We start from the raw sequence: 18,788 nt of genomic DNA on the forward strand, positions 1-18,788 counted from the left end.
TTTCCTCCTCCTCCTTCTCCTTCTCCTTCTCTCCTTCTCCTCCTCCTTCTCTTTTTCCTTCTCCTTCTCTTTTTTTCTCCTTCTCCTTTTCCTTCTCCTCCTTCTCCTTCTCCTTCTCTCCTTCTCTTCCTCCTTCTCTTTTTCCTTCTCCTTCTCTTTTTTCTCCTTCTCCTTTTCCTTCTCCTCCTTCTCCTTCTCCTTCTCCTTCTCTCCTTCTCCTCCTCCTCCTCTTTTTCCTCCTCCTCCTTCTCCTTCTCCTTCTCTCCTTCTCCTCCTCCTTCTCTTTTTCCTTCTCCTTCTCTTTTTTCTCCTTCTCCTTTTCCTTCTCCTCCTTCTCCTTCTCTCCCTCTCCCTCCTCCTCCTCCTTCTCTTTTTCCTTCTCCTCTTTTTTCTCTCCTTCTCATTCTCCTCCTTCTCTCCCTCTCCCTCCTCCTCCTTCTCTTTTTCCTTCTCCTTTTTTCTCTCCTTCTCCTCCTTCTCCTTCTCCTTTTTTTCTCCTTCTCCTTTTCCTTCTCCTTCTCCTTCTCCCTCTCCTCTCCCTTCTTCTCCTCCTCCTTCTTCTCTTTTTCCTCCTCCTTCTCTTTGAGTGTCGAGGGAGGTGCAGAGTTATGGTTCTTGCACTTCTGGCGCCTCCATCGTTGTTATTGGAAGCTGCTGTAGCATGTCCTTGATGCTGCCTTGCCATCTTTTGAGTCTGCCTGGTGTCTTCTGGGCTTCTCCGTTTGTTATACGCCTTGCGTGGTACAGAATCCCAAGACACAGCAAGGTAGGTCGTCTTACCTTTTTTGTTTTTGTAACCCAAATAAATAAAACCCACATTAGGTCTTCCCGCCTCAAAGTGATGGCTAAGCATCTTGCTACTTTTGTGTGGTTTGGAGGTTAGAGGAAATTTGGGGCACTGTAGAAAATTGCTTCCATTAACATTCGGTCTTGCATAGCTAATACCTGTTGGATAAAGGTAAAGGTAAAGGTTCCCCCGCACATGCGTGCTAGTCGTTTCCGACTCTAGGGGCCGGTGCTCATCTCCGTTTCAAAGCCGAAGAGTCAGCGCTTGTCCGAGGACGTCTCCGTGGTCATGTGGCCGGCATGACTAGACGCCAAAGGCGCACGGAACGCTGTTACCTTCCCACCGGAGCGGTCCCTATTTTTCTACTTGCATTTTTATGTGCTTTCGAACTGCTAGGTTGGCAGTTGGATAACCTTTACTAAACTTAATGTTTACTAAACTTTACTGTTGGATAACCTTTACTAAAGACATTCTGATTGATCGAAGTAATGATGTAGACAGTGAGCAGACCGAGTTGGAAGGCAGAGTTAAGCACATCACCAGTTTGAAATCATTGCGTTGCTACAAGAGGCTCAAGTCCATCCCATTGTGAATTCCGTTGACTATTATCTTCTAGTGCCAACATAGCTTGGCTGTTAGTTGACTAGAGTCTTGTGTATAGATAGATAAGCAGTGAGAAACTCTTCTATTCTTCTACTCAGCAAATGCTCCCAGTGATTTGCACCTGACGAGTGAACAACGAAGACCTTTTTCTATCTGTCTAATCTGTCCCCGATTTGATCTTAGAGGTTGTTGTTGTTTTAAAAAAAATACCCCTCCCGTTCTTCCTTTCGTTTGGCAGGATGGAGAAAAATTGATCAGGCTTTGGATACATGAAGTATATCGAGTCTTTTACGACCGCTTGATCGACGCCAGCGACAGAGAGGTGTTTTTTAATATGATGAAAGAAACAACCTCCGACTGTTTTAAACAGAGTGTCGAAAAGGTGGGCCTTTTTAAGCAGAGACAGTGGTTATTGGGGTGATTCTGCTGAGGGGGACAGCGACAAGCCCTCATTACCGCACTCCCAGTTGTGCAGCTTGCTTTGCAGAGTCCGACAGAGAGAGAGAAGGAAATGTAGAGGTGCATTGATTCACTCCGTGGGGTAGCCCGTCCTTTTGCTAAGACTCTAGGGCAGGGGTCTTCAAACTTGGCCCTTTGATGATTTGTGGACTTCAACTCCCAGAATTCCTCAGCCAGTGCATGCTGGCTGAGAAATTCTGGGAGTTGAAGTCCACAAGTCATCAAAGGGCCACGTTTGAAGACCCCCTGCTCTAGGAGGCAATGTAAATATAATACGTTAGCCCTTGACTTACGGCCACGAATGCCCTATTGATCTAAGATCCTCTTCTGCCTCTTCCCCAGGTACTAAGCCATTTGTCTCGTACTGGCAAAATCACGGACAATAACATCCGGAGTCTCTTTTTTGGAGACTATTTCAAGCCGTCCAGCGATAAGAAGATATACGATGAGATCACCGACTTGCCTAAGCTGACATCAGTCATGGAGTACTACCTGGAGGAATTCAACAACATCAGCAAGGCCCCCATGCCTTTGGTCATGTTCAAATTTGCCATTGAGCACATTTCCCGCATCTGTCGCGTCCTGAAGCAGGACAATGGCCATCTGCTGCTGGTGGGCATCGGCGGGAGTGGCCGGCAGAGTGCCACCAAGCTGGGCACCTTCATGAACTCCTATGAGCTCTTCATGATTGAGATCACCAAGTTCTACAGCATGAATGAGTGGCGAGAGGACGTTAAGAAGGTCATGTTGCAGTCGGGGGTGGCCAACAAGAGCACGGTCTTCTTGTTTTGTGACAACCAGATCAAAGACGAGTCTTTCATAGAGGACATCAACATGCTTCTGAACACGGGGGATGTGCCCAACATTTTTGCCGCAGACGAGAAGGCGGAGATTGTGGAGAAAATGCAGAGTGCGGCGAGGACAGAAGGGAGAAGAATCGAAGCCACACCTTTGGCCATGTACAACTTTTTCATTGAGCGTGTGAAGAAAAATCTACACATTGTTCTAGGTATGGGTAGTTCTAGGGCCTTTGGATTCAGCATCTCCAGAAAAATCTACACATTGTTCTAGGTATGGCAGTTCTAGGGCCTTTGGATTCAAGAAAAAAAACTACACATGATTCTAGATATGTCTAGGTCTGGAGCCTTTTAGTTCAGCATCTCAAGAAAAATCTAGATGCTCTAGGTTAGTTCTAGGGCATCTCATCAAAAACCTACTGAGTAAGTCTAGGTGTAGAGTCTTTTGATTTGGCATCTCAAGAAAAAAAAGGCCTACATTTAGAGAGGATACATCAATTTTTAATTGAGTGTATGAAGCCAAAATGATACTTAGATATGGGTAAAGCTGTTTATTGAACACACTGTGGGGGGAAAAATGCCTTGGCTGTATTTGTCAACATGACAAATGTTGGCTAAGTCAAACCATGGCTTCCTTACTTATGAAGCCTGTTCCTGTTTCAGCCTAATTTCTGTAAATGTGACCAGGTTGGCCGTGGGAGTTGGGGGGAGCGGGGGCTTGTGATCCAACACCTCCAGTCAACTCGATCAAGAAACATGCTAACAATGGATTCAGGAGATCTGAAGAAGGGTGATCATCTCTTTTTCAGCCATGAGCCCCATTGGAGATGCATTCCGGAATCGTTTACGGATGTTCCCCTCGCTGATCAATTGTTGCACTATTGACTGGTTCCAGAGGTGGCCCACAGATGCTCTGGAAATGGTTGCCAACAAATTCTTAGAAGATGTCAAGTTGGAGGATGAAATAAGAAAATCGTATGTGATAAAATGTCTATGGAATTGTTTTCCCCTTCCCTTCTTCCTCTTTTCTGCTTCGATTAACTTGCTTTCCGGCATAAAAGTGGTTGCAGGGCAAATTAAGAGGTTTTCTAACAAGGAAGCTGCAAAAACAATTGGCAACCTCTTGCCATGTAATACGGTGGAAGGACAGAGAATCGTGGTTAAAAGTTTCAGGGCACTCAAATGATCTAATAAGTTCAAAGCTGATCATCAGTGACAGCCAAATGCAGACATCTGTGCTTTTTTTTTATAAAAGTTGGTGGCTGGTGGTCATTATTAATGGCATTTATTGAGTCTTTTGATGAGGAGGAATGTCATTTATAACAATGATTGGCTCCCTTGTCCATTTTAGTATCTGTTGTGATTCCTTGCCAGCTAGTGGATCCGGCAGCTGAGTCTGAGGACTCAGAGGACTCAGAGGAGGGTCCTGGAGTGACATTAGAGTCAGAGGGAGGCTCTGAGGAGCTCCAGGACTTACAGTCTGACAAGGAGCCCGGCCCCTCTACTCACACTCAGCCTGAGACACAGCTGTGCTGGGAGTCTGAGTTGGACAGTGACGAAGCACAGCTGGGAAATATCCAGGATGCATGAAAGCGCTGGCAAGAAAAGCGAGTAGGACAGAGGAACGCAACGGGGCGGCTCCAAAGGCAAAGGAGAAGGCATTAGGAAGCTACGCCTGGGCTGCATAATAAAAGGGACGGTGTGGGAGGTGCGGGTTGCCGAGGGCAACCGTTCGTGTTGAGGATCGAGTTTCTGTGGACTGTGTTTGTTTCCCTTGGACATTGACTCAGGTCTGTGAATAATAAAAGGGGTTGGTTTCTTTCTTGCGGTTCCTTCGGAGCATAACAAGGACTTACGTAGGCTGGGACAGAACAGTATCCACGTATTTTTTTAAGGTTGATTTTGGGTGCATATTCGCTCAAACTAACTTTGCCCGCTCGCCTTAATCCTATCTAAACTATATGCACCGCCGAAGCCTCCTAAATCAGTACAAATAGTCCTTGACTTATAACCATTTGTTTAGTAACCATCAGAAATTACAACGACGCTGGGAAAAGTGAATTGTAGCCATTGTTCACACTTACAATCATTGCAGCGTCCCTGTGGTCACATGATCCAGATTTGGACACTTGGCAACCGTTTCGTATTTACGACATTTGCGGTATCCGAAGTTCACGGCATCCCCTTTTGCGACCTTGACGAGCGAAGTCAATGGGGGAGCCGGCTTCACTTAAGGACCGTGTTACTAGCTTAAGGACTGCAGGGGTTCACTTAACAACCCTGGCAAGAAAGGTTGTAAAATGGAGCAAACCTTTCTTGAACAATTGTCTTGCTTAGCAAGAGAAATCTGGGGTGAATTGGGGCCGTAAATCGAGGACTGCCTGTACTTAACCAGACTTCTGCGGCTGTTGCATTTTCACAAACAAAATCTGATATATTTTTTTTGACCCGCCTGATCCCGTTAACTATGTCTAACCTGTCCATGTTTTCCTGCAGGGTTGTGTTCATGTGCAAGTATTTCCAAGAAAGCGTAAGGGAACTCTCGGTTAGTTTTTACAACATTCTTCGAAGACACAATTATGTCACTCCCACGTCCTACTTGGAATTAATTCTGACTTTCAAAACCCTACTCAATGCCAAACGGCACGAAGTGGACATGATGAGGAACCGCTACCTTGTAGGCCTTCAGAAACTCGACTTTGCATCTTCCCAAGTACGTCGGGGCTTGGATTACTAGCAAAGGAATAGTTAACGGCGGTTTTCGTCTGAAGCCAAGATTTGTGGCTTACTCTGGTCCCCTAACCAGTTTGCTCCCACTTTTCATTCTTCCTGTAAGCAGGTCAAAGAAATTGGGAAGGGCAGCTTATTGTGACCTGGGATTGTGATTCATTTGGTCCAAAGAAATGAGGATTATAAATTAGGAATAAAGTCTAGCCTGTTTGCTTCACATCCCTTCCACAAGCTGGCTCAGGGCAGCTGTGTTTGACGCTCAAGTCCCCCTCCCCAAATAGCACCGAATAGTCTAGCCCCCAGGCCCAAGACTGCCCCCAATTATCCATGGACCCATCCATCCTTTACCATCTGTCTATCTATCCATTCTCCATCCATTATTTATCTATCCATTATCTATCCATTCGTCCATCCATTATCTATCTGTCAATATTTGTCTCTGTCTGTCCATCCATCCATCCATCCGTCTGTCAATATCTGTCTGACCATCCATCCATCCATCCATCCATCCATCCATCCGTCTGTCAATATCTGCCTGTCTGACCGTCCATCCATCCATCCATCCATCCATATCCATCCATTATCTATTTGCAGTGCTTTTTTTGTAAAAGGAAAAAGGTGCCGGAACTCACACGTGTCATACAACCCGCCTTGCCTACCCTACAAGGTTCCATCCAAAAAAGGTGCAGGAACTCCGTTCTGAGCGTTCTATGAGAAAAAAAAGCCCTGTCTATCTGTCTGTCAATGTCTGTCTGACTCCGTCCATCCATCCATCCATATCCATCTATCCATCCATTATCTATCTGTCTGTCAATCCATTATCTATCTGACTGACTCCGTCCATCCATCCATCCATCCATCCATCCCTTATTTATCTATCCATCCATAATCTATCTGTCTGTCTGCCTGCCTGCCTACCATCTTATCTATGCAGTAAAACTGACTGAATATGTAATAGACAAGGCAATGTTGAAATCTGTAATTCTGGGCATTGAAGTCTGTGCATCTTCGAGTGGCCACGGTTGAGAAGTCCTGCTTTATTGTATCCAGCTTGGTCTTCTTCCCCGGCTGATCTCTTGCAGGTTGCAGTCATGCAGGTAGAGCTGACGGCCCTTCAGCCTCAGCTGATTGAAACCTCTGCAGAGACCGAGAAAATGATGCTTCACATCGAGAAGGAAACAGCCGAGGTCGATGCCAAGAAGGAGCTGGTGGCTGCGGATGAACAGGAGGCCAACGAAGCCGCCGCGGTGGCCCAGGGGATAAAGGTAATTTCTTCTGGATATTGGTGCCCCATCAGAGCACCGTTCTTCCCACAATTCAACAAAGAAATCGTGGTTTCTTTAAGCGTTATTTATTGCATAAGTTGGCCAATGCATGTAAACTGTAACTGCAATTGGGACAGGACGTTGGGACAGGCAGCTCCGTCGCTAAGTTGACATAGTCACAAAGTGAAACGCCCATGGCTGTGCTGACTTAACGATGGCAGTTGTGGCAGCCCTGATTGCTGTCCTTAAGCCAATTGCATGTGGTTGTTAAGTCGTAGGTGCCAAATGCCCCGAGTTGAGATCGTGACTGCAGGGGACCCTGCATTGTTTGTAAACCTACTTTTTCGGCACCGTCGTCTCTTTGAACGATCACTGAATGAGTGGTCTCTAAGCGAGGACCACCTGCAAACTCTGGATTGTAAACCATATGTGAGATGGCCTCACGAGACCAATGGTTCGTTAAGGTGCTTCCAAGTAAAAAAGGCAGCACGCAGGGATGTAATCAGATATAGCTTTATTTAACGATAGAGTAGAGAGAAAGAATTCCCTGGCATGGAGGCATCCATGCCTGGAATGACCTCATGGATCATTCCCACAAGAGAGCAAGCAAGCAGACAACAAGAGAGAGAGAGAGAGCAGCCCCTGAGCAGAGGTTTTTATGGGGGTCCTCAGCCCCTCCCTTACCAATTAACTCTCGCCAATGGGGCTGCAGGGGCCGGGGACCCCTGACCCACCAGTGGGAGCAAAGATGCCTCTTTGCTCCCATCTGATGACCTTTTGGGGGAACTGCCATGGCTGGCACAAAAACATCTAACACCATACTACAGCTAGGTGGCAGCACCGAATTAACTATAGCTGATCTTAAAAAGCTAAGCTGAGTAGGCGCCGCTTAATAATATTTCCTCGCTTTCTTGGAAGGAAGACCAAGCAGACTACTTGTCTAGGAAAGCTAGAAGACTGGGTCTATGAAGTTAACAAATTGGAGATTTATAAATCCAGTGTTTTGATAGATGTTTTGTGCTCATGATGATTCTGGCTTAACAGGAAGCAATGCTTAATGCAAAGAAGGACCAGGGGTGACATGATAGCAGTCTTGCAATATTTCAGGGCCTGCCACAAAGAAGAAGGGATCAACCTATTTCTCCAAAGTAACCGGCAGGCAGGACAAGAAGCAATGTGTTAGCAAAAAATAAAATAAAAATTGTTGTGCAAAGTGCTTCCTGGGTTATCAAGAACCTGCACAGGTAAAAGCGTACTGAGAATAGTAAGAGTCACACAGTAACCACACAGATACACTGAGTTGTGATAAACAGAAAAATACTTTACTATTAGGTGTAAAAACAAAAAAAACACAATCCGAATAAACAGTCCAGGTCATACACGAAGAACAACAGATAAGCAACAGCAACAGTCCAGGGAGTATCCAAAATACAATGTCTTCTTACCGGTCTGAAGGCCAAGTACACAGTTCCTAAGGTTTAACACAGTAGTAAACCCAAAGCAAAAAACAATGAGAGCAAAGAGAGAGAGAGAAGCCACCTTCCTAGCTCCCTCTTATGGCCATTGGAAAAACTTACACACCCATTGGCCAATTAGCACCTTAAAGTTATAACATCATGGTTTATATATTTCCAACCCAACCAGGTAGGCTATAACCATATGCCTAACACAACGGATGGAAACTAACCAAGGAGAGAAGCAACCTGGAACTAAAGAGAAATTTCCTGATAATGGGGAACAATTAATCAGTGGAACAACCTGCCTCCAGAAGTTGTGAATGCTCCAACACTGGAAGTTTTCGAGAAGAGACTGGACAGCCATTTGTCTGGAATGGCATAGGTCTTCCTGTTTGGGTAGGGGGTTGGACCAAACCAGGTTTTCTAGACTCACCTCTTTCTGGAAAGAGATTGGTTTTGGTCAGCTTCACGCTTTGGTGGGGGGGGTGAGGGTTCTCATCCTCCATTCCCAGCAGAAGGTTTCGGTAAAAATGGCCAAGATCCCTTCCAGCTTTGTTATTCTCTTAATGTTGAGTGCATGATGGGCCATGCGAAAGGGTGTCTGAGAACGGTGGTTCTTGTATGTGATTGCAGGAAGAATGCGAGGGGGATCTGGCAGAGGCCATGCCAGCTCTTGAGGCTGCCCTTTCGGCTCTGGACACCTTGAACCCTGCAGATATTTCTCTCGTCAAATCCATGCAGAATCCCCCGGGGCCTGTCAAACTCGTCATGGAGAGCATTTGTGTCATGAAAGGGATAAAGCCAGAGAGGAAGCCAGATCCGTCTGGAAGTGGTAAGAACAATAAGGATGATAAGGATGATTTTGCAAAAGGACTGTTCTGTTCCAGCCTACAACCGGCCCTGCAGAAATGTCAGGGACAACCCCTTTGTTATATTCAAGAGGCTGGAATTAAGCCAACCAAATTTATTTGCAAAAACTAAACGAAACAGTGCAAAACAGAGTAAAACAAATACAGACCGAGACAATATCAGAAGCTCTGCAAACGGTTGCCTTCAGCAACCAGCACCTCCCACACATTCCCCTTTTAAACAACAGTCTCAGGACGTGGCTTCTCTTTGCCTCCTCCCGAGGTGCCTCATTGCTTTTCTTTGACACTTCTGTTTGTCTGCCTCCTGCTTCGAGCATCCTTGAACAGAGCCAGCTGTGGATTGTCTTCGTCTAATCTTTCAGGCTCACACAGCTGGGTCTGAGGAGGAACAAGACGGGAGGGGCCTGGCTGAGAGCTCTGCGATGCATCTGCAACCAAAGGCTCTCCAAACCCCTCCTCCTCCTCCTCAGAATTGTCCGATTCAGCTGCCGAAACCACAGGCTGACGCTGAATCACAACAAGGATAACCTCTGTCTCGCTGGAGTAATATTACTGAGCGGTAGAAGATGTTCATTTTGCTGCTCTTGGGTTATCATTATCTCCCATTATCGCCTTCATTTTAAGAAATTGGTGACTGCTGAAGCATCGTTGCAAAGAAAGCCGAAGACTTATTTCCTGTATTAGATGCTCTGCAGATTTCCCTTATCTTGTTCAACATATACATACTACTTAAGACTCTTGTTGTCGTGGCTGCTAATTGGGTGAAACAGTGCATCACAGGGCAATCATTTTTGAAATAATTTTTGAGCCAGGGTAGCTCAAATGGGCTAACTTACAGCATCTGGGGCCCATGGCTTTGGAGGGGAGGAAATATGGAAAATTGTGGCTGATTCGGTGTTATTGGCTGCTGCTGCGGTTATGTGATCTTCATTTTCAATGTTCTGTGACAGTTTCCCAGCCAATCTCATAATCCCTTGCTCCCTCTCCCGTCCAGCAGCAGTCACTTACCTGACTGTTGGGAAGAGAAGGCTAGGGAAGGGAAGAAGGAGAAGGAGGGAAGGAGGGAAATAAGATCTCTGATGCTGCCTGCAAGATTCCCAGAAGGAATGGGGAAGCCAGCAGGAAGTCAGAAGTCATCCCGCTTCCACTGCTTTTTCGTCCACCTGTGGTCATTCTCTGTTTAGAAAAGGAAATATCACTGTAATAATGACCCAATGGTGCACAAGTTGCCTAGTATTAAATGCGTGCATGTTTATGTGTTCTGTTGTGAAATGCAGGTAAAATGATTGAAGACTATTGGGGAAGTTCTAAAAAGGTCCTGGGTGATCTGAAATTCCTTGAAGGCTTGAAGACATATGACAAAGATAACATTCCCGCAGTAGTAATGAAGAGAATCCGAGAGAGGTTTATCAACCACCCCGATTTCCAGCCTGCCGTCATAAAAAACGTCTCTTCGGCCTGCGAAGGCTTATGCAAGTGGGTGAGGGCCATGGAGGTCTACGACCGGGTCGCCAAGGTCGTTGCCCCCAAGCGGGAGCGTCTACGAGAGGCGGAGGGCTTGCTCAACATCCAGATGCAGAAACTCAACACGAAGCGTGCGGAGCTTAAGATCTTGATGGACCGCCTCCAGGCTCTGAACGACGAGTTTGAAGAGATGAATAACCGGAAGAAAGAGCTGGAGGACAACATTGAGATATGCTCCCAGAAGCTGGTCCGAGCCGAGCAACTGATCAGCGGATTAGGCGGCGAGAAGCAGAGGTGGACCGAAGCCGCTCGCCTGCTGGGGATCCGCTACACGGATCTGACCGGTGACGTCTTGCTGTCTTCGGGCACGGTGGCTTACCTGGGGGCCTTCACCGTGGATTACCGTCTGGAATGTCAGCAGAAGTGGCTGGCCTTATGCAAGGAGAAAGACATTCCTTGCTCAAACGATTTCAGCCTGAGTAACACTTTAGGGGATCCGGTCAAGATCCGCGCCTGGCAGATTGCCGGCTTGCCCATCGATTCCTTCTCGATCGATAACGGCATCATTGTCTCCAACTCCCGGCGATGGGCTCTGATGATCGACCCTCAAGGGCAAGCCAACAAGTGGGTCAAGAATATGGAAAAGGGCAACAAGTTCTCGGTCATCAAATTATCCGACACCAATTACGTCAGGTCCTTGGAGAACGCGATCCAGTTTGGAACGCCGGTCCTCCTCGAAAATATCGGCGAGGAGCTGGAGGCTTTCCTGGAGCCCGTTCTGCTAAAGACAACGTTCAAGCAGCAGGGCGTTGAGTATATGAGACTTGGGGAGAACATTATCGAGTTCTCCAGAGACTTCCGGTTTTACATGACCACTCGTTTGAGGAACCCTCATTACCTGCCGGAGGTGGCGGTGAAGGTTTGCCTGCTCAATTTCATGATTACTCCTTTGGGACTTCAAGACCAGCTTCTTGGAATCGTGGCCGCCAAAGAAAAACCGGAACTGGAAGAAAAGAAGAACAAGCTGATCATTGAGAGTGCAGCCAACAAGAAGCAGCTGAAGGAAATCGAAGATAAGATCCTGGAAGTCCTCTCCAAGTCAGAAGGAAACATCTTAGAAGATGAGACGGCCATCAAAGTCCTTTCCTCCTCCAAGGAGCTGTCCGAAGAAATCTCCGAGAAGCAGGAAATTGCTACCGTAACGGAGATGGAGATTGACGCTACTCGGATGGGCTACAAACCCGTGGCAGTCCATTCCGCCACGGTCTTCTTCTGCATTTCTGATCTGGCCCACATTGAGCCCATGTACCAGTATTCCTTGACCTGGTTCATTCACCTCTACGTCCAGTCACTGGCCAACAGTAAAAAAAGCGATATCTTGGAGGAAAGAATTGAGCACATCATTGACCACTTCACCGTGAGCATCTACAACAATGTCTGCCGGTCCTTGTTTGAAAAAGACAAGCTGCTTTTCTCCCTCCTTTTGACCATCGGGATTTTGAAAGGGAAGGACGAAGTAGACGACGAAGTTTGGCGTTTCTTATTGACCGGAGGGGTGGCCCTGGAGAACCCCTACCCCAACCCGGCCTCCGAGTGGCTGAGTGACAAAGCTTGGGCTGAGATTGTCCGCGCTTCGGGCCTCGAAAACCTCAACCGCTTGATGGATCACTTTGAGTCCCACGTCCCGGCCTGGAAAGCGATTTATGATTCTGCTAAGCCTCATGAAGAAGCGTTCCCCGATGGGTGGAATAAGCTGACGGGTCTTGACCGCATGGTGGTGCTCCGGTGTTTGCGACCGGATAAAATTATCCCAGCCACCCAACGATTCATCATGGAGAAGATGGGGAGGACCTACATTGAACCCCCAACCTTCGATCTAGTTGGAAGTTACAATGATTCCAATTGCTGCGCCCCCTTGATCTTCGTATTGTCCCCCGGAGCGGATCCCATGGCAGGTGAGATTAGAATTCAGTACAGTTCAATTCAAATTCTGATTGGACTTTTGTTGGCGGAGAGAAAGGAAATTAGGATCTCTCTCCCTCTACCCCAAATTGCAGTCCTACCTCAGAGTGGTCATAGATGCCGGTTTGATTCAGAACAAAATTGTATTTGTTGTTTTATTTATTGAACAAATTACATAGCTGGCCCAGTTCACACGTAGGAGACTCCTGGTGATTACAGCATTTAAAAAATTGCACCATACAACGAAACCCATAGCCCCCCACACTCCATAGCCTATGGTAGCAACAACACAATCAAATCAGCCACTTGATTCCTCAGCACGTTAGCTGAGGAATTCTGGGAGTTGAAGTCCACAAGTCATAAAAGGGCCACGTTTGAAGACCCCTGACCTAACTGAACAAGAGAGCTTCATAGAATAAGCTCTTGAATTGAATCTGGCAAACATCTACAACAGGGGTCTTCAAACCTGGCCCTTTGATGACTTGTGGACTTCAACTCCCAGAATTCCTCAGCCAGGCACGCTGGCTGAGGAATTCCGGGAGTTGAAGTCCACAAGTCACAAAAGGGCCAGGTTTGAAGACCCCTGATCTATGACTATCATCCTGCTTCCTTTGAGGATCGGTGGACAGAAAGAGGCACCATCTTTAGCAAGGGCGGACACCCCTGCACCCATCAGACGTTATTGAACCCCAATTCCCAGCAGCCAATGGTGGAGGAGGACAATGTTCAGCAACTTTGGAAGTTCTCACCTTCTTGCTTATGGGGATGGTGTGCATACTTTTTTTTAAAAAAAAATGGCCCTGACTCTTTAAAATGACCCACGCGTTTATTGAGTTGTGTTCCTTGACTAGGTTTGCTGAAGTTTGCCGACGATCTCGGAATGGAGAGCATCCAGACCATCTCTTTGGGACAAGGACAAGGCCCCATCGCAGCCAAGATGATCAATCAGGGCATCGGGGATGGGACTTGGGTGGTGTTGCAGAACTGCCACCTGGCCACCAGCTGGATGCCCGCTTTGGAAAAAATCTGTGAGGAAGTCATCGTGCCTGAGAATACCCACACCAAATTCAGGCAAGAATGTAACTTGAGTCTCTTCTCCATGGGACCTGGAGGTGGTAGATCGATTGAGATCTTTTCACAAGCATATCCATCCCTCCCTTCCAAGGAACCTTTGTTCTCTCTGTTCTTTCTTTCCTGGAGAAACTTTCATTCCTCTGAATGTTCATGAGAAACGAGAATATCGATTGGTGGCTTCAGTGAGAATCAGGTTGCTGTTTGATAGCCCCAGGCAGGTCGTGCTTGACTTACAACCCTTGGTTAGCGCCCGCTCAAAGTTAAGATGAAAATTAGATGAAAATTAGAGCCTTGGTGGAGCAGTGGGCTAATGCCTCCTTAAGTAACACCAGCTGCCTGCAATTAGTGCAGGTTCGAGTCCCACCAGGCTCAAGGTTGACTCAGCCTTCCATCCTTCCAAGGTAGGTAAAATGAGGACCCAGATTGTTGGGGGCAATAAGCTGACTTTGTAAAAAATGCCACTTGGGGCCCCCCGAAAGCCCTAATAAGCAGGCATATACATAGAATGAAGGCTATTGCTAAGCACATTGATTTGTGCTTCTTAGATTGTAAGCCGCCCTGAGTCTTTGGAGAAGGGCGGGATATATATGGGATTAAAAAAAAAATCACAAGAATGCTTTGTAATGAACAATGTAAGTTTCGTAGACGAGAGAATTATTCTTTACTGAAATAGGGAATTGTAGGTTGCCCAAAAAGTAATCTCTTTTCTACATATGATAGGCTACCTTACAGTATTTTTATTGCAGTTAGGTAAAACTTAAAAACAGGATTTTGATATGTATTAGTCTAACTATGTTGAAAACTTTGTTAATTGACTAGCTTATAACTAGAAACGTATTAACTTAATTACTTTGACTATGTGAAAATGAAGGGAATCAGAGAGGGAATTTTGATTGATGCAATCTGAACTATCTACAAACAACTTGTTATTTGCTTCTTTTGACTACCCAACCACCGTATTGCTTCACAAATATATGTATATACCCCAACCCTTACCCTTAACCTTTCCTCTAAAAGGTAAAGGTTCCCCCGCACATGCGTGCTAGTCGTTTCCAACTCTAGGGGCCGGTGCTCATCTCCGTTTCAAAGCCGAAGAGCCAGCGCTTGTCCGAGGACGTCTCCGTGGTCATGTGGCCAGCATGACTAGACGCCAGAGGTGCACAGAACGCTGTTACCTTCCCACCGTAGTGGTCCCTATTTTTCTACTTGCATTTTGACGTGCTTTCAAACTGCTAGGTTGGCAGAAGCTGGGATGAGTAACAGGCGCTCACTGCTACGCGGCACTCGGGATTCGACCCGCCAAACTGCCGATCGACAAGCTCAGCGTCCTAACCCACTGAGCCACCGTGTCCCTTAACCTTTGCTCTACCCTATTCCAAATCCCTATTTCCCTACCCTGCTTGTTAATCCTATAAAACCAATACAAATTTTTTCAAAGTTACAACAGCACTGAAAAACGTGCCTTAGAACCATCCTCCCATTTACGACCGTTGTAGCGTTCCCACGGTCAAAATTGGGGCGCTCGGCAACTGACGTACATTTACAGCAGTTGCCGTGGCATGTGAACATCGTTGTCTGTTGCCCCGCCATTTTCCTCACTAGAGCAGGTCAGATTCATTTAACGACCGTGTAAGTCACTTTAAGAAGTGCAGTGATTCGCATACAGACAAAAACAACTGTAAAATTAGGTGCAACTCGCTTTGCTTAGCAGTGGAAATTCTAGCCGCCGTTGTGATCACAGCTACCTGTGTTAAAATCAGACCTTTGACTTACACATTAGAACAGGGTTTCTGAACTTCAGCAATTTTAACGTGTGGACATCAACTCCCAGAAATCTCCAGCCAGCTGGAGAATTGGGGGAGTTGAAGTCCGCACTTTTTAAAGTTCCTGAGTTTAAGAAACCCTGCAATAGACAGCGGCATTTCACTGCCGTTTGAATAATTGGCCCCATTACCGAAGGCAATCAGGAATTCGATAAAGGAATGGTGGAGAAAACAGATTAGTGAAAAGCTATCTTGCTCGAATTCAATAGCCCAGGAGGAAGGAAGCGTAATTTCTCAGCCCTATCTCTCTTTCATCAGGCGCTTAGTTAAAAAGCTCTTTTTAAATTAGCCTGCTAAAGAAAACGTGGAAGCCCTAAAACAAAGCTAATTTAATTTAGGGGAGGGAAGAGGAGGGGCATTTGCAACACAACTCTAGCATGATTTGAACACGAAAATAATTTGTGGGATTGCACAAGAATTGTTTCATCAACTCAGTTTAGCAAAATCACAGAGTTGGAAAGGACTTGGGGGGGGGTCTTCTAGTCCAACCCCCCCCTGCTTGTGCAAGAAAACCGAACAGCAGGCTGGCTGAGGAATTCTGGGAGTTGAAGTCCACAAGTCTGAAAGTTGCCAAGGTTGGACACCCCTGCCCTGTATCATTCTGGACAAATGGCCATCCAATCTCTCTGACCTCCGGTGACGGAGCCCCAGAACGTCTGAAGATTTCTCTTCTTGCTTCTTAGGTTGTGGCTGACCAGTTACCCATCGGAAAAGTTTCCGGTCAGCATTCTCCAAAATGGGATCAAAATGACCAACGAGCCGCCCAAAGGAGTCCGTGCGAACCTCCTCCGCTCCTACCTCAATGACCCGATTTCCGATCCCGCCTTCTTTAGCAGCTGTGAAAAAAAGGAAATCTGGCACAAGATGCTGTTTGGGCTCTGCTTCTTCCACGCCCTGGTGCAAGAACGGAGAAACTTTGGTCCGCTGGGTGAGAAAGGGAATCCGGTGGCTCTTCCCAGTTGCACTGCAGTTGTCCCACTTGAATGGCCTGAAGGCTCTGAACAGGAACAGAACAGAACAGAACAGAACAGAATAGAACAGAATAGAATAGAATAGAATAGAATAGAATAGAACCTTGGAATGGAATGGAATGGAATGGAATAAAAATATAGAATAGAATAGAATAGAATAGAATAGAATAGAATAGAATAGAATAGAATAGAATATAGGAATGAAGAATAGAATAGAATAGAACAGAACAGAACAGAACAGAACAACAGAATAGAATAGAATAGAATAGAATAGAATAGAATAGAATAGAATAGGTGGGAATGGAATGGAATGGAATGGAATGGAATAGAATAGAATAGAATAGAATAGAATAGAATAGAATAGAATAGAATAGAATAGAACAACAGAATAGAATAGAACAGAACAACAGAATAGAATAGAACAGAACAGAACAACAGAATAGAATAGAACAGAATAGAATAGCTTTATTGTCATTGTGTAACTCACAATGAAATTAAGTGCTGTCCGCAGTGCACACTGCACACAAGTCAAAACTACAAATAAGAACATACATCATACACACACATCTTTCACATTCTATTCACCCTTGCGCTGCTCTTAATATTGGACTTCAATGTTGCACCATACAGTGGTATTTAATATGGTTACAGCTCTGGGATAATCTTATTTTTCAGCCTTCATGTTTCTGTTGGGGGTATTCTTTAAAGACAAGTCGTCCTCAGTTTACAACCAAATTCTTAGAGACCATTCAGAGTTACGGCGGACCTGTTTGTTTTATTTTTTAAATTATGCAATCAAGTTACTAGAGCCGTGGTGGCACAGGGGTTAGCATGCAGCATTGAAGGGTAACTGCATTCTCACTGCCAGCAGTTCAATCCTGACCAGCTCAAGGTTGACTCGGCCTTCCGTCCTTCCGAGGTTGGGAAAATGAGGACCCAGATTGTTGGGGGCAAGAGGCTGACTCTCTACACCGCTTAGAGAGGGGCTGTAAAGCACCGTGAAGCGGTATATAAGTCTACTGCTAAGAAGGAAGGAAGGAAGGAAGGAAGGAAGGAAGGAAGGAAGGAAGGAAGGAAGGAAGGAAGGAAGGCATAGTGGCACAGTTGTTACAATGCAGGCTGACTCTGCCCAATGCCAGGAGTTCAATCCTGACCAGCTCAAGGTTGACTCAGCCTTCCAAGGTGGGTAAAATGAGGACCTGGATTGTTGGGGGCAAGAGGCTGAGAGATGGCTGTAAAGCACTGTGAAGCGGTATATAAGTCTATTGCTAGGAAGGAAGGAAGGAAGGAAGGAAGGAAGGAAGGAAGGAAGGAAGGAAGGAAGGAAGGAAGGAAGGAAGGAAGGAAGGAAGCTAGCTGTGGTGGCACAGTTGTTACAGTGCAGGCTGACTGCTCAATGCCAGGAGTTCAATCCAGACTGGCTCAAGATTGACTCAGCCTTCCATCCTTCCGAGGTTGGTAAAATGAGGTCCCAGATTTTTGGAGGTAAGAGGCTGATTCTAAACTGCTGAGAGAGGGCTGTAAAGCACTGTGAAGCGGTATATAAGTCTAAGTGCTATTGCTATGGCTACTTCCTTTTTGACAGAAGCTTTTCTGCCCGTGGCACTTTCACCTAATGAGAGTTTCTCCCGAGAGAGAACCACGTCATAATACAAATACATCCCTATTCCCTAGCAATAAAAACTATTGTGGTAACTTAAGGATCAACTCATTTATTATAGCATAATTTTAAGATTGCATTTCATCAGATGTGTCAGAATAAGTCTTCCTTATATGTTTTCTCTCCCCCCTCCTCCCCGAATTGGACAGGTTGGAATATTCCGTATGAATTCAACGAATCTGACCTTAGAATCAGCTTGAGGCAAATTCAGATGTTTCTGAACGAATATGAAGAAACTCAATTCGAAGCTCTAACATATCTTACAGGTACAAGGCACCCTGTGACTTGGTGTGCATATGACGGTTAAGACCCGATCTGTTGTACCCATGGTTCATTAAACAAGCTGCAGTGGATGCATTCACACGAATGTTAAGCCATGGGCTAAGGTTGGTTAAAAACAATGGCAGGCACTTGCTACTGTGCCAAATCGAAATCAAATTAATTCACATTAAGTTGAGCCCAGTGTGTGTGAACCCTGTCCAAACCATCAGGACTTTCACATAATGCAAAACCATGGTTTAATGTTACAGCAGTGAAAAATAAAATAGGTACCCCAGTTATGGAGCCTTGGTGGAGCAGTGGGCTAACGCCTCCTTAAGTAACACCAGCTGCCTGCAATTAGTGCAGGTTCGCATCCCACCAGGCTCAAGGTTGACTCAGCCTTCCGTCCTTCCGAGGTAGGTAAAATGAGGACCCAGATTGTTGGGGGCAATAAGCTGACTTTGTAATAATGCCGCTTGGCGGGGGCCGAAAGCCCTAATAAGCAGGCATATACATAGAATGAAGGCTACTGCTAAGCACATTGGTTTGTGCTTAAATTGTAAGCCGCCCTGAGTCTTTGGAGAAGGGCGGGATATAAATGGGATT

The 18,788-nt window shown here is 46.0% G+C and overlaps 1 protein-coding gene across 1 annotated transcript in view; it reads left to right on the forward strand.

Moving 5' to 3' along the window:
• DNAH3 (dynein axonemal heavy chain 3) overlaps positions 1-18,788 on the forward strand; it is an 83,109-nt gene that overhangs the window by 54,054 nt on the left and 10,267 nt on the right. Inside the window, exons 46-55 of the mRNA XM_081337961.1 lie at positions 1,629-1,772; positions 2,192-2,858; positions 3,456-3,621; positions 5,143-5,359; positions 6,459-6,641; positions 8,732-8,930; positions 10,245-12,386; positions 13,245-13,464; positions 15,974-16,218; positions 18,071-18,187. Coding sequence (XP_081194087.1) covers positions 1,629-1,772; positions 2,192-2,858; positions 3,456-3,621; positions 5,143-5,359; positions 6,459-6,641; positions 8,732-8,930; positions 10,245-12,386; positions 13,245-13,464; positions 15,974-16,218; positions 18,071-18,187 — 4,300 coding nt within the window. The remainder of the gene's footprint in view (positions 1-1,628; positions 1,773-2,191; positions 2,859-3,455; positions 3,622-5,142; positions 5,360-6,458; positions 6,642-8,731; positions 8,931-10,244; positions 12,387-13,244; positions 13,465-15,973; positions 16,219-18,070; positions 18,188-18,788) is intronic.

Source organism: Vipera berus, assembly GCF_964194415.1.
Source record: "Vipera berus genome assembly, chromosome: 13".
NCBI classification, from domain to species: domain Eukaryota; kingdom Metazoa; phylum Chordata; class Lepidosauria; order Squamata; family Viperidae; genus Vipera; species Vipera berus.